The 24,839-nt window shown below is 44.3% G+C and overlaps 1 protein-coding gene and 2 long non-coding RNA genes across 3 annotated transcripts; 2 read left to right on the plus strand and 1 right to left on the minus strand.

The window, feature by feature from the left end:
- Positions 1–2: 2 nt before the first annotated feature.
- On the plus strand, positions 3–1,220 carry LOC125708349 (uncharacterized). Its single transcript, XR_007382451.1, has 2 exons — positions 3–301; positions 751–1,220. It is a non-coding gene; the product is annotated as an uncharacterized LOC125708349 (long non-coding RNA).
- Positions 1,221–3,544: 2,324 nt separating this feature from the next.
- Positions 3,545–4,821, plus strand: LOC125708352 (uncharacterized). The gene is made up of 3 exons (XR_007382454.1): positions 3,545–3,927; positions 4,018–4,097; positions 4,477–4,821. It is a non-coding gene; the product is annotated as an uncharacterized LOC125708352 (long non-coding RNA).
- Positions 4,822–6,293: 1,472 nt separating this feature from the next.
- Positions 6,294–12,363, minus strand: dapk3 (death-associated protein kinase 3). The gene is made up of 9 exons (XM_048975800.1): positions 12,168–12,363; positions 11,270–11,353; positions 10,082–10,442; positions 9,738–9,867; positions 9,585–9,633; positions 9,011–9,037; positions 7,999–8,151; positions 7,839–7,884; positions 6,294–7,533 (listed from the first exon to the last, which is right to left on the minus strand). The coding sequence occupies exons 2-9, from the start codon at positions 11,329–11,331 to the stop codon at positions 7,003–7,005; spliced, it is 1,359 nt and encodes a 452-aa protein (XP_048831757.1). The 5' UTR covers positions 11,332–11,353; positions 12,168–12,363; the 3' UTR covers positions 6,294–7,002.
- Between the last annotated feature and the right edge of the window lie 12,476 nt (positions 12,364–24,839).

The raw sequence follows: 24,839 nt of genomic DNA on the forward strand, positions 1-24,839 counted from the left end.
TCATATTTCAGAGTCACAATAGAGTTATTCCCCAGAGGAAAATTACTCTGCTGCCAGAGCCAGGTGGTCAAACCATTTCTGCCAAAACATGGCTGTTGTTGCACTTCGCTGCAGATAAACACCGTTGGTTTACTTTCAGCTGCGGCTTTTCATTCTCAATATAACTGTCGCTATCAGTTAACCAGTAGACAGGACAGACTGTTGGCCAGTCAACACTTTTCTCTTTGCAGCTGTCACCCTAATTTCAACAAAAGAAAAATGAAAAATAAAATTCATTTCCTGTTCTGGATGTCCCTGAATAGTAAGTATTTAATTTTTTTTAAATGTATTCTGGTATTATATAACATTGCACTTAGAACAGTAGAGTACAGCTAAATAAAATCTGTAAGATTTGTTGCTTTAACAAAAATGAATCCATTAATACTTTTTCCAGGTTTACTAGTAAGAAATTTGAATAAAAGTAAATTTATCTAAAACATAATTTAAGCGTTTGTGAACCAAGCAAGAACATCATTCTATTTAGTAAGAACACATAATGAAATAGATCTTAATGATTTTAATTTTGTAAGAGAGCTGTTTAAAATATTAAAATGTTATTTCATCATTGATATTTATACAGCTTATCAGAGTAAGAGTGTCTGTTTCTGGTAATAATACTTTAGAAGAAACAAAGTGAAGGCCATGTGCCGTGTCTATCTGTGGTTAATAAGAGTGTCTATGCTGAGGCAGTAATAACCCTGCACTGCACAGCTCTGTCATGGATGAACATGTGCAACGGCGTGCCGGTGGCAGTGAAAGCAGGACAGAGAGCCACCCTCACCTGTCCACTGAGGACTGACAGCCACACGCAAGTCATCAGCTGGTACAGGCAGAGCCGCGGCCTCGGGCCCCAGTTTGTCCTCAGCTACCTGGTTCACAACGCCACCCACCTTTTCTATGGCCGGGGATTAAACTCCAGTCATTTTGCCGTTCGGGGCAGCGAAGGCAGGACAGTGCTCCAGCAGCTAGAGATCACCACGGCAACAAGAAACGATACAGCTGTCTATTATTGTGGTGTCTCATTTTAAACAACCAAAAGACCAAGAAAACATCAATACAAAAGCCTTTTTTTGTGTTTCTTATTAAAATGTGTGCTGAAAAAAAAATCCATTTGAATTGTAACAAAAATTCTTGTTTTGTTTATATGACATAAAAATGCACAAAAACTGGTGTAATGTTCACCTTACTGTGTGTGTGTGATTTTACTGACAGCAATAACGAACCTGAAATATCTGTCCAGACTTTCGATTTGGCAATGAATAAGTATAAACATAACTACCCACCCATTCATCCATCCATTTTCTGAAACCTGGGTCGCGGGGGGGGGGGGGGGGGGGGGGCTATCCAGGAGGCTGCGGCGAAAGGCAGAGAAAACCCAGGATGGGGCGCCAACCCATGGCAGTAAACATAACTACATACACATAACTCTGCTTTTTCTGACACAGTGGGGGTGTTGATGGGAGATATTCTTGATGTTTATTGAAATGAATTTACATTAGTACTGAGAAAGTCACATGAAACATGAAAGAGGACTTTCTCACTGATATCATTAGAGATGGTGCCATTATTCTAAAGATAGAACAAGTGGGATTGTGTGTATTTGAATTTCACACCAGGAAAGGCTCAGCGAGAAACATACTGTACAAAGTCACCTGGCAACATGGGCAGGGGAGGCTGGAATGTAACACCTGCCCATGCCCGTCATTTTGATTAATTTGTCTGCAGGGTGTTAAATTAACAAAACAACTTATCACAGGAAAATGGCTGATTTAACCATATAAGAGCATGGTAGCATTGCAAATTGTTACACAATTTAAAAAAAGATTAACTTCCCCCATGGCTGTACGAGGGCTTTGCATGTTTTCCTCACGCTCGCATGGATTTCCTCCCACATGCAGCTGGGTGAACCAGTGCCTGTAAACCGGCCCTGGAATTTGCTCTGGCATTCCCTGGCATCCTGTCTAGGGTGTTCCCTGCATTTCCTGGTAGGGGCTTCTGGGCCATTGTGAGCCTGTGCTAGATAAGAGGAAAGGGGAGGGCCATCACACCATATAACGTTTCAAAGCCTCAGACATCATTCATCCATTTTAGCCCCTCTATCCATTTAACCGGCGTCCTGTTTGGGTACCTCTGCTGTACCTTAGCCCCCCCCCCAAACCTGTATGAATGACCATTTACATTTATTTATTTGCATAAATGATTATTTACTATAAATGGCCCAAATAGGTGTAAGTGCAGCTATGCTGAGCTTCCAGCGAGAGACTAATTACCCTTTTGCAACACATAACAAAAGAAAAATGACTAATGAATATAAAACTCCCCAATGCCTGAGCATTTTATTCTTTTTACTGATATCATGTCAATTTTTCTATTCGTATATATTTTATGTAATTTATGTATTTTTTGAAAATATTTTCCATTTTTAATTACATCCTAAGGAATAAATAGCTATTCTATTTCCAACAATGCATGGTGATGATAATTTACATTAAATTCTTTATCCTTGCTGCCCACCAAGTGGACACTTTCTCTGGCCTATTTCTGTTAAACATTTGACTAATTACTATTCTACAAGTTCTTCAAAGTCTCAAAGAACAAGCACTGGACAAACGTTTCCGTGAGATAGATGGAGCGACGTTGGCAGCCCAGGGAAGTCTGTTTATTTGATGAAAAATAAGACCAAGTGCTCTTTCCTGTTTGTTCATCTTCTCCTAACTGAATAACTGTCATAACCGTCGCAATTCACCAGAAGGACAAATTGGTTTCCCCTAGATGACTCCTCTGAACATTCTCATTCTCCAGGGTCAGTTACTCCAGTCTGTTTGAGCTCATGATTACTATTTGGGAAACCTCAGTCCACCATACAGCTGAATTCACTAAGTATAAAATAACTTGGACAAAATCCCAAAACACTTGACAAGATCAGATTAAACAATTTGATTGTATTTAAATCAATCAAATTATGAACTTTGCGTTAAAAATAGTTTTGCATCACATCTGCCAACATGTGTATTCTTTTGTATGGCATATATTGCTTCTATATTTCAACAGGCAACACATAACCCTGACCAGGAAACGCAAGTGAAAGATGGATGGATGGTTGGATGGATGGATGAATTATTCAATTCTCCTATCTAACCACCTTCTATTCACAAATTCATTCATTCAGTCATTGTCCATACCTACTTGGTCATGGGTGTCCGGAGCCTAACCCAGAAGCAACACAAGTAAGGCAGGGAATAGTCCAGCAGGGGGCGCCACCCCAGCACAGGGCAGGGAATAGTCCAGGAGGGGGCGCCAACCCATCGCAGCTATTCACCACTTCTATATTCTTACTATTAATTTATTTCATTTCAATATGATCTCTGTTGACTTCCATTGACATTAACATCAACAGTGAAAGGATTTCTGATTTTAATAAGCATTCCTCTGACAGACTATCAAAGTTGTAACTCTGCAGTCACACACACGACTACTGGCTGGCTTTTCTTTTCTATTGACCACGTACTGTAGCAATACAGAGATGAGCAAAAACGCGTGTCGATCTGTTCTTCCGCTGTTCTGCACGCCTCACCGCCCCCTGCCCACAGAGCCCTCCTCGCACACCGCCATTCACACACGGAACATTCTACAATTTACACGTTCTGCTAAACAGTAAATTGCTTTACAGGGACCTAATGGTGTCTTTATCAGCAAGGCTAGACATTTAATCCTGCTGGTCAAACTAACAACTGCTCCCCATTTATCCATCTCAGCGTGCGGTGAGGGTGACACGCAAATTTAAATATTTACGCCTATTCTGGAGGTCTGCTCAACATCGCTGACTGCGTCCCTCGCTGAAAAAATGAAGAGGACAGTAAAGCTGTGGGTGGCTTTATTTCTGCTGAGGTAAATATGAAATGCTACCGATGACAGATTAGAATTTAATGGCTGTGTAGCACAATGATAATAAAGATGGCAAATCTTGACTCCATACAGGTCAGTAAATGGGATAAATCAAGATCTCAAAGGCCTCAAACATATAACATTTAGTGAAGGAATCCAGCTCGTTGTTGATGGTAAGGAAGCCCAGACTCATGAGTTCATTAAAAACATAGAATCCTGTCCAGGGCATTAAACATAATCTAGCATAATTCTTCCTTTACATACAAGATATTTATTTAAATTCTTTGAAGTAATGCATTGTTCTTCCTATAGTACCAGTACTAATACCAATTATTACTTTTTAAAATTATGAATTTATTACTTATTCATTTGTAGTATTAATGTTGGAAATATTAAATATTCTGCACAAGGAATAACCAGTAATTATACTTATCAAATGAATCTATAAGGTACTTTGCCTTAATACTTTGGAACAGAAGCTGACTATGGGACAGTACATTGTTGAGCATGAGGTTTGTAGCATTAAAATGCCTCTGTTATGTCTCTCTGCAGAGGGCTCCAGCTCTCCTCCTACGGTCGTTGTGTTACAGCCTTTGCTGCCTGACCAGAGGAGTTCAGGACCTGTAGTCCTGGTGTGTCTTGTACGAGGCTTACCTGACAGTCAGGTGAGCCTCCACTGGACGGTGAACGACGAGAAAATCAATGACGGAGACGCTACATCTGAAACATCTGTAGACACTGACGGCTCATATTCTGCTACAGGATTTCTCCTCATTCCTGTGACACAATGGCACCCAAACAACATATACAGATGTATAGTAAACCACGGTAGCCATGTTTATGAAGGCAGCAGACAGGCCTCTAGCTGCTACGATGTTAAATAAACAGTAATAAGAGTCTGGCAGTAACTGCATTTTCTATTCCAATATGGTGAAAAGCCTGGCTATGAGTTACGTATCAACGCCATTGCATCGTACACTGCTTCATTGCTTGCAAACATGCCCTCTAATGGACATTACTGTCATTACGTTAAACCACCTAAAGAGCACCGGTAAGGATCCCAGGAAAACAAAATGGGTTTGACTGGGGAGAAATAAAATACATACTCACTGCTTTCTACCTTTTTAAAACTAAGTATATGTAAGCAGTAGGGTTGTGCGGTAAACCGATACTTAAAAAACGTCGTACTAGAGTTTTGAAAACGGTACAATACCAGCACTTTAAAAATCGATACTTGTGTTAGGCGACGGCAGGGAGAACGCGATGTCACTCCGAATCAGAGTCGGCCGTGTTAAACTGTGCAAGTAATAAAGTACTTTACCTTTACTACCTGCCAAACATATATAATTTCTATAATTGGTAAGAATGTAACTGGACATACACCTTTTTTTGTATCTGGCTTGCTTTTATTTTGTTATTTTTAGTTTTTCGTCGTTTTTGTATTTGGCTTTCACGTCTGAATATCGATATCGAAACAAAAATGTTGGTATCATGACAACGCCAGTAAGCAGTATGCGCAAAGGCACTTGTTAGGGGGAAATGTTCATTATAAATATGAATAGTTTCAGCTAATGAACCAAAGAATCATTACCGAACTGTATACAGAAGGGACAGCAAACGTGTACTGTTGTAGCAGAAATAAGGGCTAATAAATGGGTTGGCATTAGGGGTTATGACTACAGTCATGGCATTACAAATAGCAATATAAAACAGTACAAAAAGGCAAATTAATATCCATGCAGTTCAATCCCGCAAAGGAAACAAATCCGAGGGCAAACCAGCCAGTGTTGCCCCATCTGTAATTAACAGCCAGTGTTCTACAACCTCTGTACACGGATGGAAGTGACATCTACTCGCTGGAAGTTCAGCATAGCCTCACATACGCCTAGTGGCCCCTTTATAGAGATTCAAGCCATTTTCTCAACCAGGTATAAAAATTGAATATGCACTGTCTTCACGTGGATGTTGTACACGTGATAATAAAACGCAGGAGAAAATTAACGGAGTTTATTTCTTGAAGAATAAACGTCATTATGCGCAGTACCATAGAAGGAAAAGGGATCGAATACAGTTACGTAATCCCCACAAGCGGCATACACAGCATTACATACGTGTGTTTGTTTGTGTGTGTGTGTGTGTGTGTGTGTGAGTGAGGTGGGGGGGGGGGGGGGGGGGGGGGGTTGCATCACATAGTTAAAAAAAAAAAAAAAAAAACACTGGAAAGAGTACGTATGATGGAATGCTTCGAGTATTTTAAAAAAAAACTGTACATGAATAACATGGATTTTTACGTATAAGTACATACAATTTGCCTGATAACTTACTTGCAAATAAGTATTTTCTCCGGTGAATTTATAAATATATATCTTGGGGGGGGGCATATAACGCACGGGTAAGCATTCATTTCCAGATCAAAGTGCGCAGTTTGCCTTCGTTATGCTTGAGGATAGCGAACGCCCCCCCAAAACTGAATCAAAACGCAGCGTTGGAAAAATGCCCGACAGTACAGTAGGTGGATGACATGCATCTGCACTAATGACATTCAGTGACCATACCAGAGTCGTGCTAAAGGTTGAGATCAAACTTTGGTTCGTTTATGTATTCGACGGCTAAACCAACCACACAAAAATAAAATAAAACACGGACTCGTGTTTAAATAACACGGCAGAGATATAAAAATACCATGTCCGTTTTGCTACCAACAGCTCAGTGTGAATGATAATATTAATGTGCAACAAAAAAAAATGTGTATTTAACAGCACCACCTGAGGAAGTGACTGAGTAATATTGCACTTTTAGTGCATAAATACGACTGACCATAGTAACTACCATTTCCAGGGACAGCCAGGGCAAGATATGACATCATAAGAAATATCTAAGCAAGTGCACAGGCGATTTGCTCGGAGATGCCAGTCTGAGGGATGTGTGGAAGGCACTGTTACACTGCATGCTGAAATGATTAAAGTACATTTAGTGTGAGCTACTGCAGTCTGACTTAATTTCTGTCAGATATGGGAACTGGCTCTGAAATGTGATGAAATGAGCAGGAGTGCAGGGACAAAGTCCCGGGCAACCAAGTCAGCGCATGCTAGTGACAGAGCAGCCTTCCGATGCAAGCGACTGGACGAGCTCCTCCACCCAGCGCACCTCCGCGTGCACGTTCTCCGCCAGCACCTCGTAGCGCTTCTCCAGCCGGCCGAACTTGCGCCTGAGGGCGTTGGCGGACAGTGTGGCCGCTCGCACCTCCTCCTGGTTCTGTCGTCGTCGTGCCTGTGCACGCTGCAACTCCTGCTGGATGCGCACCAGCTCCTCCTCGACGCTTTCCTTCTCCTCCTTGTACCAGCTCTCCTTCTCCTCGTAGATGGACAACAGAGCGGCCACATCCTCCTGACAGGACCTCTGGTTGCGCTCCAGCTGCTGCAGGCCCTCCTCTGCGGCTGTGATGCCCTCCATAACCTGGGAGAAGCGCTCGAAGTTGACATAGGTGTTGTTGGGCGGCATGCTGGAGTGGGACTTGATGGTGTACTCCTTCAGGCGTGTGGTCTTTAGCCGGCGACGCTCTGGACGGCGCTCGCTCTCTTCCTGCCGGACGTTCCTGCGCTTGATTACCTGGGAGGGGGTACAAACCGCATTCACCTACAGCAGCCGGCACTAAAGCCAGGACTGGACCTAGTGCCGAGACACACACACATTCACCCTAATTTCTACATGCAAAGTATAACTAAAATAGGAAAACTCTTAGAAGTAATTTATCATCATATAATAAACAGACATTTATCATTTTTTCCATGCATTATTTCCCAGCACTAGTAAGAGTACATGTCTCATATGTAAACAAGTTAGGAAAGTGATGTCAGTGCCAAGACGAACAGGCTTAAATTTAACCATAACACTGGCGTCCATGAGATTCTGACCTTGATCCATGGATGCTCCAGACTATCGTCAATTGTCATCCTTTTTCTGGAATAAATCACAGGTTCATTATATAGTTTCTACACAGAAGTTCATAAAACTTACATAAAGCAGTTGAATGAGACTCAAATTGGTGTTCTGTACAAAGGAAACCACACTGACTTGGGATCTCGGACCAGCAGCCTTCGTATGAAGTCTTTGGCCAGCTCGCTGGTGTTGGCAAAGTACTCTTCATCAAAGTCATAGTCAACAGCCGAGATGTTGGTGAGCGTTTCCTGCTTGGTCTCTCCAAGAAACGGAGAAGCTCCACTCAGCCTGTGAAGAAGCAGCTTTCATCAGCTGCATGTCATTATCAGCAGCAGCTTACTGAACTTCACCCAAAGAGCACAGGGACAGCACTGATGTTCAGGTGATGTGCGTGAAGGAGCTCTCTCTTTATCAGGGCTTATGGCCTTTTCCATTTGATGGCCCACTTTCATAATTCAAAAGATATCTATGACCCACAGTAAATGTAACCACAAGAACACTTGCACTGTAGTGTGATTACATGCTATTAGCAACTCATACACCAAGGGCAAACATATCAAATACAAATATCAACTTACTTTGCATACTTGCAATGCTGTTGCAACAGTACTGTTATTTCATTAACACGATCACTCGCCTAATGAGAGCACTGTTGCTGTAACCCAGCAGCAAACACTCACTGCTGTACAGTAACCCTTTAGTCCAAAACGTAGTGGTCCCAGTTTTCAGTAGTAACTTTGTACATACCATAATTTAGATGGTGTGTATATTTTATAAAAAGGTCTACATACGAAATGACAAAGCAATCTGGCATGCAAAGTGTGTGGTACAGTTTGTTTAACCTAACCTTCCATTTTCATGTCTCTGCTCTTCCTTGGTGTTGCCTGGTTCTTTCCTTTAAGTGATCTTGCTGAAAGCCATCGACCTGTTTCCCTGTGTTCTTAGCGTGGCATCATGCCTCTCATTAACTGAACTATAGAAAAGCCTCGAAGACATGGCCAGCAACAAATACCATAATGGCCCACAGGCTAGTAATTATGCTCTACATAATTATTATGAGTAATAAACAAACAAATGGATCGATGCCCACCACGTGTAACCGCAATAAATGATGGCACAATGAGAAGCCAGGCTGAAGCATACTTACAAGATGTATGTGATGACCCCAATGCTCCTGCAGAAATAAGAATTAAGGGAATATTCAGGGGAAATAGGCGAATCGTGTTCCGGGGAACAGGGAAATACCTTTTTATGGCACGTTTTACACCACCGCATGATTTGTGTTTCAGAGTTACAAGTCAGTCTGCATCTTGGCTTTGACTGAAAACACCATTATTCACAAAAAAAAACAAGAAAAATATAAGCCCTACTGACACTGCATTTTCACTACCTTCACACACAGCATTCTGACTGACTATGGACCGAGAGCTATTGTACTTTGACGTACTCCTGCTTTAACAATTATAACGTGATATGCTTAGATTCTGACTCAATGAAAAAGAAGAGTCTGCAATTCAGAAAATGCAAACCACACGCCCCAACCTTTACTCTCTGGGGGGGGGTTCAGCATGAACCATTGAACCAGTTGTACCACAGTACCTAACTTCTCAGTATTCAGTCTTTCCACACTACACTGAACGTTTAGCACCTTTATAAAGCCTGAGTGTGAGTACAGTTTATGAAATTAGGTCAGTTATTACTCTTGTAAGAAATTTACTTACCACATGTCTGCTTCCAGGCCAAGTGGCTCATAGTTGACAATTTCAGGGGCTGTAAAAGGTTAGCAAACCCACCTTAGCAACAAAACACAAGCAATGCCACAAGTATTTTAACCCGAGGCAAGCACCTCTCAAATGAAAGCTGGGGTTGCTCACCCACAAACTCGGGGGTCCCAAAGATGTTCTTGAACTCATTGCCTTCTTTGATTTTATGTGCTATTCCAAAGTCTATGAGTTTGATCCTGGGGTTGGTCACGTTCTTATCAAGCAGCATAATGTTCTCAGGCTAGAACACCACACACAGAGAATTCTCAGATTAACTTGAATAATGAGCAACATTTTAATTGACCTAAGCCTTTCCTAGACCATGAAAAAAAAAATGATTCAACATTTTCAGTGCGACTTCAGTATTTTGAATAACCTGTCAGCGGTCTTAGCAAGTCTGCCAGGTAATTTCAGACAACCTGACCCTACCCAACCAAAGCCAATGGCCTTCTTACCTTTAGGTCAAAATGGGCAATATTTTTTGAATGAAGGTAGTGGACACCATCCAGGATCTGCTTAAGAAACTGGGTGGCCTCCTCCTCCGTTAGGGACTCCTTCTCAGCCAGGAAGTCAAAGAGCTCCCCACCAGAAACAAGCTCTAAGATGAGGATAACATCCGTCTTGTTCTCAAAGATGTCATGCAGAGTGATGATGTTGGCATGCTGGATCTCGCGCAATATGTTGACCTCGCGTTCAATCTCTTCACAGCTGACTCCACGCCGGCTGGACGACAGCCTCCGTTTCTTGATGAACTTTGCTGCATAATCACGGCCAGTGCTCTTCTCCCGGCACTTCCGCACAATAGCGAACTGCCCACTGTAATGGAGGGAGAGTAGGAAAAGGGCAAGAAAGAGGAAAAAGGTCATAACTAATCATGAAATCCATCTATCTACCCATTTTCCATGAACACTTAACTACCCTGGAGTTCATGCCAGGACGCTCATGGCACAAGGCCCAAAGACGGCCCACGCCGCCAGCCTACCACACGGCCCACACACCATCAGATGGTCAGTTTAGTGTCATTAATTTACTTAACTGAATGCTATTAGATTGTGTGATGAAACAGAACTTGGATATTCCACAGACACACACACACACACACACTTTGGGGACAGAAAGGCCTGGAGGAGCTAAACACCTATTCACATATTCAGCAACACCAAGTGGATTTCAAAACAGCACCAAATATCAGCAGGTAGACTGGGGGATGGGCGCGATGAACAGACATTGTACACTGCAGCATGGTTTGCAGGACAGTGTTTAAGCAAAGTATGATTTTTTTTCACTATTTTTATCATGTAGAACAAAAGCACATTAAATGAAGATTACTTACATTGCTTTTAAATCCAGTTTCAAGAACCTTTTTTCTACTGCAGCAAATCCAAAGAACACATGCATAGCCAGGCACTGAGGTCATGCTTACTGCCAGATGAACCGGCTTCCATATAAAGGAAGTCAGTCTAGTTTGGATTTCATGAATCGTGACTCACACCAACACTATCATTTACTAAGCAGCTCCTGCTTCACTGTCCCACAACCTCTTACAGAACAATACACTACAGGACTGGGACTATGTATTTGCAAAGGGTGAATTACTGATTTCATCAGTTCGCGGTATATCGTCTCTGTCGTGGGTGACGTACCTCCCCAACTCTTCACCCATTTCATAGTGCAGCTCCACATCTTCTTGCCTGAAACCAGCCATGGCTGCTTGATGAAAAATTCAACTGTATCAAGGAGGAAAGGAAAATGACATTGAGAAAGAATCCCCAGGCCCTCTGAACAGGTTACTATAAAAGTGATTATGCTTCACTCCCACATCTTCAACATAACTGTTATTCCCTGCATAATAAACTCATTTAGTACTAATTTAAAAAAAAAACAAGGTTGCATTTGTAGAGTCAGGCTCATTCCCATGGTACAAATAGCCCTATACATATACAACACACAACCACCGAATTTAACCCTATTCGGGATAAAAACAAAAGGGTAAGTTTGGGATTCACATAGCATCACTATAAACAGTGCCACATATCAACAATAACAAAGTAAAGTTGTTTCTTTAATGATTATTTACCATACTTACCAACTATTAATTAACTAAAAACACACCAGACAAGCCACCCGAGAAGTTGTCGCGAAAGGAAAGGGCCAGCACATCACTGCGGGTGCTGTGGGCTCGCTGCCCGCTAGCTGTCAGGCTAAGTGCCGGCTAAATGCCCGGCTAGCAGCCTGCAATGCCGACTCCCCGGTGTCCCCAAAGGCAGGATGAGGGCGTAAAGCCGGGCTCCGGCGAATTCCTTTAGCTGGCTAACTGGTGTTCGTGTACAAATACAGTTTCTGACCGATCATTACATGCTGTTTGATACTTTTCCAGGAAGAGAATTTGACTGGATTGACTTAGCTAGCTAGCTAGCTAGGTATAACCGGCGAACTACAACTACAAACTACTTAAAACCCGTAGTTCGGTCACTATCGAGAAAATCAAAAACACACCGCCGTTCGAAACTAACGAAGCGGCTACACCCAGCACACACTCACATCTCTGTCGATCCGCTTCTTCCTTCGCCCTTTCCCGAACCGCGGCCGACAGTAGAAACACTTTGTTTGGTGTTAGAAAGGGGGAGATGACATCAGCGCACCCTCGAGCCGCCCAAGCCGGGGAAGGGACTGCGGCCAGGTAGCTGCGCAGGCCGCCTATGCTTTAATCTGCCGGCTGGAATTTCCTCCTGGGGCGAGTCCGCAACATTTAAAGTCCCAGTGCTGTGGAAAGATCAACTATCAACTATGAAGCCGTGTGTATTTATAAACATACGTGTTTCTGTAAATATATACAATAAAATAAAATAAGAACAACAATAATATTAATGCATATATTTTTGTAAAGCATAATTGTCCCTGGAAGGATCATAATGTAATTATTGGTTTATTTATTTAACAGATCTGTTGAAAGAAAACCATCATTGAGCAAGATGTGTAATACGAATAATGTGTACTACTTGTACACTTTCAGAAAAAAATGGTAAGAATGTGCACGTTTGCTTGTTACTGGGGCTGTACCCTCAAGGATCTACCAATTGTACCCAGAGCTGTAGGCAATTATACCTTTTAAGGTACAAAAATGGACTCTGATAAACATTTCTGTACCATTGATGGTACAGAATGCTGTTTGTACCTTGGGGATGCTCCTTAGAGTCCATTTCTGTACCTTAAAAGGTACAATTATAAAGGAACAGCCCCAGTGACAAGCAACCGTGCACATTTGTACCCTATTTTCTGACAATGTATATAAAACTAACACATCATAAGAAACTTGTACATTTTTGGGTTGCTTATTCCATGAAGGGACCAAGTTACGTGCCACGCAGCTATGGCTGAGCTATGTCACTATAATAGCAAAAAAGTTACAGCGTATAGGAAAACACTCTAAATTGTCTTTACCCAGGCAGTAAATAAGGCGCTATATCTCAAAGGGAAATAATTTTGTTTACAATTTTTTTTTTTAATTAAATAAATAAATTCTGAGCCCTGAAAGGTATGTGTGTCATTCATGTGCCAAATGTAATCAAAATCATGCACAGAGATGCAAAAACTATTTTTGGAAATGTATTAAAATGAATCATCAGATTAGGGTTTATGCCAGAATATAGTGAACTCTCTGGTCAGCGTAACGGAACACCACTTTTTCATTTGTATATTTGTTGAGTTTTGCTTCTATGATAAATATTTACAGAGATGGTGGCGCAGGAGGCAGTGCTAGTGTTTGCCAACTGGAGGGTTGCAGGTTCAAGCCCTGGTTCCTCCTGACCCCATCAAAGTGTCAGAGTAAGACACTGAACCCCAAATTGCTCCCAGTGAGCAGGCTGGTGCCTTGCATGGCAGCCTCCACCACCGGTGTGTGGATGGGTGAATGTGAGGCATAAAACACTTTGGGTACTTGTAGGAGTAGAAAAGCGCTATATAAATGCAGTCCATTTACCATTATAATAGAGTTTCAGACTGAAAGAAGTTGTTTGCTGTCACAGAGAAATGAATCGGATGTTCTTGGGGATTACAGACGCACATCATTACCTGGCTGGCATCACTGTGATCTTTAAAACTTTTTCCAGGAGCAGAATGCTGTCTGAATGCCTTTGTAGTGAGATGAATGCAAACTATATGAACAACTCATCTAAGCTGCATGTCTGACTGGCTGAATCTGGCCTAGAGCAAATAATAGAGTGTGATCACCTGCAAAGTCAGAGAGAGCACATACTCGGGGGGGGGGGGGGGGGGGGGGGGGTTAATGAATCAGCTATCCCAGCTAACATCTGGGCCCCCTCCCTCTTTGCTCCGCCCGCCTCGCCTCGTCTCACCTGGAGAGGCTAGTTAAATCGTAACACCTGTGCCTATGGCGATATCAGCCTCGGCCCCACAGATAAGTTGCTCTTCCCCAGGTCCTAACGCTGTACTCATTCTATGAATATGTGATCCTTCTCCCCTGATACAGGTTGTGTTTCAACATCCAGCTTAATTGTTTTTGCAGCCACAGCACTGATGAAAACGGAGTGCAGCTGTACACAGATGCTAACCTGTACAGATTCATACTCTCCCGACATCCAGAGGGAAAAAGGTTCTTTTTTTAATATTGATTAAAATTTTGAGATAACAGGAAATTGGGAAGGTCACACCCCCACACACGTGACACCATTTTAAAGTCCTAACTGTCGTCTTTATGGAAGAACAGGACTTTGTAATAGACAGCATATAGTCTGAGAGATATGAGTTCTCTATGTGAAAACTGTCAGAAAAAAACAGAAACACTTATATTATGTAATGAGATATATTTGTCGTACGTGTTTTATATATAAATCAAACATTATATATATTATTGAGGGGGATACTCCCCCCCCCCCCCCGTCTCAGCAGTCAGGGAACGTGTTCCCCCGTCCCCCCTAATCTTACACCTATGTATTCAATTGACATGTTTGGTTTTGATTTTATATGTAATACAATGCAATGTAGATATATGGTTATTTTTGAAAGAGATACAGCCTATGTACTTGGGGTTTCATTAAATTAATACGGAGGTTTATTTGAAATAAAGTGTGGGGTTTCGTTGCTTAAAATGACTTCACGTTTTCACTTATCCGGGAAGTAACCTCTATTTTTGTGCATTTCCTAACATTCGTCACTGGAGGGCGCACCTTGCATTAGGAAAGAAATAGCAAAACAAATTGTGCATTTCTTGTGGAGCGACGACGAAGTTCATTTACAGGTCATTCTTTTCAACTGCAAGATAAAAAAAAATAAGAACAGCATGTACGCCTGTCTGCCTGACCCGTATAAGTTTCAACACAGCACTCTGTTGCGCGGCACAAGCAGCGACCTGACTTTGTTTTGAAAATGTCTGAGATGTTGGACCTAAAGCTGGGATTGTATGAACCAATTTGTACATTTTATTTTCAGTTAAAATTAGATTTTATATTTTACAAGTGATGTGCACCCTGAAATTCTGGAATGTGCTACTTTATATATATATATATATATATATATATATATATATATACTAACTGTTGCCCTTCTGCATGTTTTGTATGTTTATGTGACGAATTCCATAACCAAGCAGGTCACAAAACTGCAGTTTTACATGCCAACTTTACATGTCACAGGATTTAACAAGAGGTTTCATTCAAAACAGTGGTGAACCAGCATTGTGGCACTGTTTTTCTATCAAAGCACTTTGTCTCCATGCCCATACATGGGTCCACTGCTTGTCACCATAATGAACTGTGAATTAAGCAATGAAAGCAGTGATAGACGCTCGATGGCCGCTGTCAGAAACCGCGCGTGTTTGAGTGTACGTGCGTCTTCGCGGGGGTCAGGAAGGTGTCTGTTTAGAGTGTGGCAAATGTCCAATTAGAAGCAGGCAGAGGGAAAAAGCATTGTTATGGACGCTTTCTCCTGTGTGAGGGTGACACGGGAGCTGAGCAGCGTTTGCGTGGGTTAAGGGAGTTACAGGGTTACAGGCAACATTGTTTTCCTTAAATACAGCACATTCACCCCACTATGTCCACAACGGCATATTTAAAACGTCAGAGATATTTCAGAAGTGAGTTTTGAGCATCATTTATTTACAAAACTAATCATTTTGTGGGATTCCTTCATATAATTGTTTATGAGAAGCACTATGGTCCTGATGATAAAACCAGAGTGGAGCGTCATTACGGTAGACAAGCTCCAAACACAGTAGCAGAATCGAAGGGAGTAAACAGGTTGCCTCGCCTGCCCGCGGTCCTGGTGCTCGCAGCCCTGCTCCGTGCTAATTTAGGTAACAGGTTATTAGGGCCCAGCTTCCTCTGACTCAGCGGACACCTTCTTGCCCTGCTCCATGTACACTGGTAAGAGCAGGGCACAGGGGGTCAGGGAATTACATATGCCGACAGGAGCAGCTAAACAGGGAACTATGCTGACTATTTGCCTTGTGACACTGCAGTCTGGACACCCCCCATCGATATCACCAGCCAACGTGCTGTAATTCTCTCTCTTCTGCTGGGCTAAATGAGTGCCACGGCGTTTCCACAAATAAATCTGTTTTCCAGCAGCTACGTGAAATCATCGCCCCATCATGCTGAGGTATTGAAAAGTGACAAGGGCCCAGGAGACCAGGCACCGGTGAGGAAAATGAGCCCAAATCCCCAAATGGGAGCGGTGTTGGTCTGTTTGTCTGTCTGTCTCCAGGAGAAGCGTGTGTGCAGGTCACGGGGGGGATTATACAAATGCTATTCGATCTCCTTATTCCTGAAAAACACACAAGCTGCGTAATTTTAAACCACACTGACTGTATTTTTGAGAAAAATGGGAGTTCTGTATTTAGCATTGGCTAAACATTTTGAGAGTCTGGTTATGATGTGCTATCGGATCTCCATCAGGTCCCACAGCACACAACAACAATCAGAATTGTATGTGTGAGTGTCTCGGGAATCCTGTCACCTTCATCTCTACTGCCTTTCTGTCCGAAGGGTGCAGACACTGACAAGCTTTCCTGGAAATGAATGGCTGTGCTGCTCCCAGCTTGGCCCAGAATCCCCCCATATCTCCGAGGCTCTGATAGCTGAGGGCTGGGCCTGAATGGGGCACGCACGGTGCCGGAGGAGGCACGGAACACAGAAGAATGTGGTAAACAGATACCGCTCATATTTCAGCGGTAAACACAGTATAAAGGAAGCCAATGGCGGCAGGATGGAGTCCTCGCCCCTCTCCGGTGCTGTTCCCATCCCAGCCTTTGGCCTTTCTGGTTTCACAAAATTTTTTGTCCACATGAAAACCATAATAAACTGTGATGTTTTCTTTCATGTTCTGGAGATGTGGTCATGATGTACATGATAGGGCTCATTCAAAACCATAAGGCACTGAGCATGAAGATTATTCATTTTAGTAATTCATTTGATTTAAAAAAATTCGGGCACTGAAAAGCATCCGAGCACTTTGGAAAGTACCTACATTCACATTCCCTTCTGTGTCCCGGCCCTAGACGGCTCAGAGTCCATGTGTTCCTGTTCATTCTGAGATAATTATAGCTTATAGCTGCTCTTGTTCTGAGCACTTTTGTGGTTGCTGGACCAAACAAGGATTAAGTTCAAAGCAAACAAAAAGAAAGACTTTACCTGCTCAACATTATGTACCTCTTGTGTTGTATTTGTCACCAAATATTTAAAAGGATCAAAATATCCAGCCACATATTTGATTAATAAATGCACAGGATCCAAACTTTGAAATGTCCCAAAGTTAGTTATATCACCAAAGCTTTACGCTTAAAAAAGGTCCAGGCAAGTGGATATGCTTGATTGAACTGGATCATATATGAGATTATGTCAGACACAAATAGGTAAATACAGAGGTACAGACACTCCCCGGGGTACGACGGGGCTGTCTTCCGATAAAACTACACAAGGCAAAAATGCATTTTAATACAGTACAACTAACCTAACAAACATCATAACCTAGCCTAGCCCGCCTTTAACATGCTAAGAACACTTACATTAGCCTACAGTTGGGCAAAATCATTAACACAAAGCCTATTTTATACTAATGTGTTGAATATAAGAACATAAGAACATAAGAACATAAGAACTATACAAACGAGAGGAGGCCATTCGGCCCATCAAGCTCGCTTGGGGAGAACTAAACTAATAGCTCAGAGTCGTTAAAATCTTATCTAGCTCTGATTTAAAGGAACCCAAGGATTCAGCTTGCACTACATTATCAGGAAGGGTATTCCATACTCTGACTACATGCTGTGTAAAGAAGTGCTTCCTTAAATCCAGCTTGAAGTGTTCTCCCGCTAATTTCCACCTATGGCCACGAGTTTGTGTATTTAAACTAATGCTGAAGTAACTATTTGCGTGAACAGCATCCAAACCTGTTAGAATCTTATATACCTGGATCATGTCCCCCCTCAGTCTCCTTTGCTTGAGACTGAACAGATTTAGCTCAAGTAACCGTTCCTCGTATGACATTCCTCTAAGACCAGGAATCATTTTTGTGGCCCTACGCTGCACCTTTTCTAAGGCCACAATGTCCTTTTTAAGATATGGTGACCAAACCTGCACACAATATTCTAGGTGAGGTCTCACCAAGGAATTGTATAATCTTAGCATTACCTCCCTTGACTTAAACTCCACACACCTGGAGATATACCCCAACATCCTATTGGCCTTTTTTATTGCTTCCCCACACTGGCGAGAATGGGACATGGAAGCATCAACATACACACCAAGGTCTTTCTCATGATCAGCTACCTTTATTTCAGTGACACCCATGAAATACCTGTACTTTATATTTCTGCTCCCTAGATGGAGTACCTTACATTTATCGATGTTAAATTTCATCTGCCAGGTATCGGCCCAGTCACAAATTAAATCAAGATCCCGCTGTAGCTGCTGAACCACTAATTCAGTATCTGCTACACCACCCACCTTGGTGTCATCTGCAAATTTCACCAGTTTACTGTATATATTGGTATCCATATCATTTATGTAAATTAGGAACAATAGTGGTCCTAAAATCGAACCCTGCGGTACCCCACTATGAACGCAAGCCCACTTTGACATTGTGCCTCTTATAACTACTCGCTGTTTCCTATCTGTTAACCAGTTATCAATCCAGGTCGCTACGGTACCTAAAATACCTGTCGCTTTGAGTTTAAGTAGGAGCCTCTTGTGGGGGACAACATCAAAAGCCTTTTGGAAATCTAAGTAGATGACATCATAGGCCTTCTTATCATCAACTTCCTGAGTAGCTTCCTCAAAAAACTCCAACAGATTTGTTAAACAGGATCTACCTCTCCTAAATCCATGCTGGCTATCCCGCAAAATGTGGTTTCATGTGGTTTATTGAATAATGAACTGAAAGTGAAAAATAGAATGGAATTCATCATAAAGTTGAAATGTCATAACACGGACCACGTAACCCAAGGAGTCTCTGTATATTTACATATACAAACCATGGTGGTGTCATAAACATGGTTTTTATATTTGCTTACTTGACTGCTGCCTTATGAACGGTTTGGCATTATCTATACGCAGCCAAAAGGCAGCCTGTTATTGTTGTGACTGCAGAGCTGAAGGTTGTCAGTTGTGAGATTTACTCCGATTCTCGCTCGCAGACAAACACGTTGTGTGTTTTCCCGGTTTGCGTAACTCTTTCTGTCGTGGTCTTGATTTCCACCATTAACACGCAAACTTCTTAGGGGGGAGGCTGTCTGGCATAGGGCCTCGGGCTTTGCTTGGAAGAGCTGTCTCAGCTGTTTATTCTTGCCTATTTAGACCCTGCCCCGAACACAGACCCTGCCCCCGGCCCCGCCCACCCCCTTCTGAGCATCACAGGGCAGGGGACTGACGTCCCACTCCCCCGCAAACATGTGTCCGATGGCTCTGGGAAGCTGTTTGTCTGTGTGGGTGAAGCCTTGGCAACTTCCCATGATTGCCCTCTCACTCAAGTCAGAATGTTGACTAATTCTGGCAGAGGTCCAGGCATGTATTTACATGTCTGCGAGGGGAAAGGATCCGGTTTAAACCGGCGCATACTGATTCTTCAGAGGAGAAGTTCCCCTCTCAGTGAGTCACACCAACCCGGCCTGGCTGAACATTCAGCAAATACCCCCTCTGATCCCGGCTTGCCTGTGAATTCTGGGGAAGCAAAAACAGAGCCTGTCATCTCAGATTCGGTGTGGTACTGTAGGTAGAGACGGCATTTTTAAATTCCACTGGGTCATGTGAACATCGCTGATGTGGCCTTCAGAAACTGTTCAGAAACTGCAATATCTTATGAGTCATATACACCCAGGGGCGAAGAAACTAGTGGGGGGTGTCCGATGTTTTATTTGTCTTCATTCATCGCCCCAGTAAATAAACCTTTGAATTTAAATTATTAATTTGTGTCCCCACAATATCAGACTCCTGTGTTGATGCATGTACCTGTTTGTTCATAATACAGTTTGGTTTTCTTATGAGAAACCTTTAAACTGAAAAAACTCCCTTTTGGAAGAAATGTACTTAAAATAGATTAACATTTATCCACTAAATTAACAGCACACACCATAAGCACCAGCTGTAATTAGATTATAGATCGGCATAAACATAAATGATAAATGCGATATTGTAATGTGATAACGATGCCTTCACCGGGAGATATCTAATGATTGATTCGGTTAAAGATGGATTATGATAACCACTGGTTACAACAAGCCGGAAGGTGTCGTTTCCCTGTGCTGGTGTGACGACACAAAGGGCTGCCCCTGATGAAATGACTCGTTGTGTGTCACTTGAGAGCATGACATATTGAATTTTATTATCCCAGAGGTGCCGAGTTCAGGCTGTTCTGAGCTGAGCTGGCTGGAATGAGGCAGTACATCCACCATGTTCTCCCTATATGTGCCGGGTACGGCCCGTGAAGCCCTCAGCTTTTATGGCCATTGTGGTTTGACGGCCAAAGCACACATAGGTTAAATGGTAAATGGACTGCATTTATATAGCGCCTTTCTACGCCTACGAGTACTCAAAGCGCTTTACATTTTATGCCTCACATTCACCCATACATTGATACACCGGTGGCGGAGGCTGCCATGCAAGGTGCCAACCTGCACACCGGGAGCAATATGGGGTTCAGTGTCTTGCTCAAGGACACTTTGATGGGGTCAGGAGGAACCAGGACTCGAACCTACAACCCTCTAGTTGCTGGACGATATCGCTACCTCCTGCGCCACCATCTTCCCCAGGTTAGCCTGGTTCTGGGGGCTGTGGAGGCTCTGGGGTCTCTGAGGGCTATGGGGGCAATGGAGGCTCTGGGGCCTGTGGGGGCTGTGGGGGTTATGGAGGCTCTGGGGCCTGTGGGGGCTGTGGGGGTTATGGAGGCTCTGGGGCCTGTGGGGGCTGTGGGGGTTATGGAGGCTCCGGGGCCTGTGGGGGCTGTGGGGGTTATGGAGGCTCCGGGGCCTGTGGAGGCCCTGGGGGCTCCGAGGGCTGTGGAGGCTGTGGAGGCCCTGGAGCCTGTGGGGGCTTTGGGGGCTGTGGAGGCTCTGGGGGCTCTGAGGGCTGTGGAGGCTCTGGGGCGTGTGGGGGCTTTGGGGGCTGTGGAGGCCCTGGAGTCTGTGGAGGCTCTGGGGCGTGTGGGGGCTTTGGGGGCTGTGGAGGCTCTGGGGCGTGTGGGGGATTTGGGGGCTGTGGAGGCTGTGGAGGCCCTGGAGCCTGTGGGGGCTCTGGGGCGTGTGGGGGATTTGGGGGCTGTGGAGGCTGTGGAGGCCCTGGAGCCTGTGGGGGCTCTGGGGCGTGTGGGGGATTTGGGGGCTGTGGAGGCTGTGGAGGCCCTGGAGCCTGTGGGGGCTCTGGTGGCGGTGGAGGCTCTGGGGGCTCTGAGGGCTGTGGAGGCTCTGGGGACTCTGAGGGCTGTGGAGGCTGTGGGGCGTGTGGGGGCTTTGGGGGCTCTGGAGGCTGCTACAACATGCTGGAGTTTGTCTGGGATCTTCACTGAGCCTCCATGTTCTTGTCCTGTCCTTGTAATAAATAATCCCGCATCGGCATGATGGCATCACAAAACTGATAGCTTTGTCCACACTCAGATATACTGTAGGAAGAGGACCAAACCCCCGAAGCCAGCTTCTCTCTCAGTTATTTTTTGGCATCTCGCCCCCAACCCCCAAGCAGCTGTGGTCTTTTCTGAGAAATGTGTGCTCAGCAGCTGTAAGGAGCCCCCCCAGGACCCACGTTCCTGCTCCCAGCAAACAAAGTTCAGAAAAACAGCCAGCCTCCAGCCCAGAAAACATCCAAAGGTCCTCAGCATTGTCTTCCCGCACACAGCAGCCTCCCTGCCCCGGGCGGCCGCCTCTCCGCAGGCGCATCTCCACCGAAACCCAAGCCAGCCCTCGTGGTTTACGGCGGCAGAACCCCAGGGAGAGCTTCTGCAGAAGATCCTCAGGCGTTTCGGGATGTCACAGAGTTTGTCCTGCACCTAGTTTGACTGTTATCAACAGAGGTCCTGAGGGGCTCGAGAGAATTCCACAAGTTAGTTAGTACAAAACTCTCTTCGATTCAGCAAATCCCACCTTTCCCACGACTCTGGTAAACAAACGGCAACCATAGCATTACACATAATTTATTTGGGCAACGTTAACAGACGCTGTCTGATGTGTCTATATGCAGCCCCCATGGCATCGCCTGTAAGGGAAACTGGGCGGGGCAGAGAGGGACAGGATAACTTGCTCTGGAAGTGACAAGCAGCCACTCTGTACGAGCAGCTCCACAGCACGGTGCCAGGGAAAGCGGCCCAAACCGGTACTAGCCAGTACAGCATGGGTGACTAACCAGCTCCCCTGTAGCTTCCCCCCACTCAGCAACCCCTGTGCGCGCACACACACTCAAACACACACACATGTTGGCATTCCTATCTAAATGGGAACCTTGCATTCATTTCTATGAGAAAAACCCTAATCCCAATCACTATACCCATAACCCCTACCCAGCCCTAACCTTAACTAATCAAACAAAATACGAGACTTGGCTTTTTTACTTTTTTGATAGTATTCACAGATTTTCATAAAATTGACGTTACCTAAATGGGGACCTGAAAAATGTCCCCAAAAGTAAGGAAATTTCAGGTTTTTCCGCACTTTGGGACATTTCGGTCCCTAGATGTGATCTATGCAAACACACACACACTCACGCAAAAACACACATGCACACACACACATAAACACCCCCCCAGTGCTGCAGTCGGTGTTGTTCTCTCCTGCATGGTTCTGTCCTGTTTACGGTCTCTTTCTTTTCCTTATGTGTCGGGATATATTTACCCGCTGTGTAGCCACATGTAATAGTAATTAAAGCGTAGTGGGTTAGGAATCAGGGCCCCCCCCCCCCCGATCTCAGAGGCCGACACGCCCGGTGCACCAAGTCGCTCTGCTCATTCGCTGACCCGTTCTGACCCCCACAGAACCACTTGCTTTCATTCAGCTACGCCGTCAGGTTGATTTGAAACCTCTCACCCCCCTCCCCCAGGCCCTTCCCAGAAACATCCAGAAGCCTTCAGAATAAAAATCTGAAAGCCCGGAGTATATGCGGCAGCCCGTGCTCCATCCAGGCTGTTCTCCTGCAGGAAATGACTGCAAGGACATGGCCAATCTTTCAACTGTTCCTCATTACTCTGACATTTCACCTACTTGGGAGAAAAAAGTTTCTCCATAGCTATCTGGGACGTACAAAGATAGTCATGAACCATAAGGACTGTGACTTGTAAACCAGTCCCGTGCTGGTTTGCCTTCACCGCTACCTGAATATGTGTTTCAGCAAGACCATTAAACATCCACACTTTGGCAGCGCTACCCATGTCTGAGTAAAGTAACACAAGCTGCTAGAAGGTTCCAGAGACTTTCATGGCCTCATTTAAAGAACACAGATGCACAGATATCTGAATGACAAGAGGAAGGAGATGAGCCAGTTAATAAACATAACTGCTATGAAATACAGTGTAATACCTGGGTATGTACCTTAAGCCCAGGAGCACTGCTTTCGGTTTCCTCGTGGTTCTGTTACGGTTGCTTTAAAGGGCAGAGTAGCTAACAGCCTGTGTTGCACTCCACATGAAAATCTTACATCAGGGGCGTGTGTGTGGCGTGATTCTGACAGCAGCACCCTTGCTGACGACGCTGTGTGTTCTTTTATCTGAGAAACAGGAAAAACAGGCTCGTCTCACAGTAAGCCACAGAGGGAGACGTGCTCTGCGTGCGCATGTCGAGCCCCTGAGGAACACTGTTGGACCATGCTTCCCCTTAGCAACAGCCGCCGGGAGCCTGCCCAATGACGACGTGGCAGGAAGGGGCGACCAGCTGAACTTCCCCTTAGCCTCGGCTCTGCTGAGGAGGGACCACTTCCTGTGTACTTGTGCTGGGACACCATGTGACAGGGAACCACAGTAAGCCTCACACTTCGTGGTTTTCCTCTCACGTGGTGTACAGAGATGCGAGAGGTGGTGGCAGACACCAGTATGTTAAAGAAAGCAAGGCACATCCTGCCCCTTTAATGATGAAACAGAATAGAGATGTGGAAATCGTCTTTTCATCTACCTCATAGTGCTGTACTGGTGAGAGCAAGCCTGGGGGTCACGGCGCAAGATCAGCCAGCATGCAGAACCCCTGGGGCTGGGGGTTAAGGGCCTCACTAAGGGGCCTAACAGTAGCATCAGCCTGCTGGACATGAGATTCAAGCCAGCAGCCATCCGAGCACCAGCACCGAGTCCTAACCTGCAGAGCCTCAAATCGCTCCGGTATAATTAGTCCTTAACATTAGATCTTTTACTGGTAAAGTAGCTGTGATATTTGTGAAGCGCAAACCCAGAGGTTGGTAAACAGAACAACATGATAATGAAGACCTGCTGAAAGGTTAGGAGATTAGCTTGGCGAACATCTGAAGCCGCCATAGAAATGCGGTACTTGAGGACCCTCTGACTTTCTTAGACAATAAAAACAGTTTGATGGGAAACACAAACCCAGTATAAGCATCTGCACAGTCTGTGTTTGTGCTCTTTTCTGTTTGTCCACAGAAACGAGGGCACGTGCTGTTCTTGCCATTTAAACAACTGCGGTTCTCAGTTTAAAAACCAGATGATGTCATATGCTTCAGCTTTAAAACAGGTGTTGGTGAAATGGGGAGATATCCGCTGCGAGCTCATTGGCCGCACACAGCT

This window comes from Brienomyrus brachyistius, chromosome 15, assembly GCF_023856365.1.
Source record: "Brienomyrus brachyistius isolate T26 chromosome 15, BBRACH_0.4, whole genome shotgun sequence".
Classification (NCBI taxonomy): Eukaryota; Metazoa; Chordata; class Actinopteri; order Osteoglossiformes; family Mormyridae; genus Brienomyrus; species Brienomyrus brachyistius.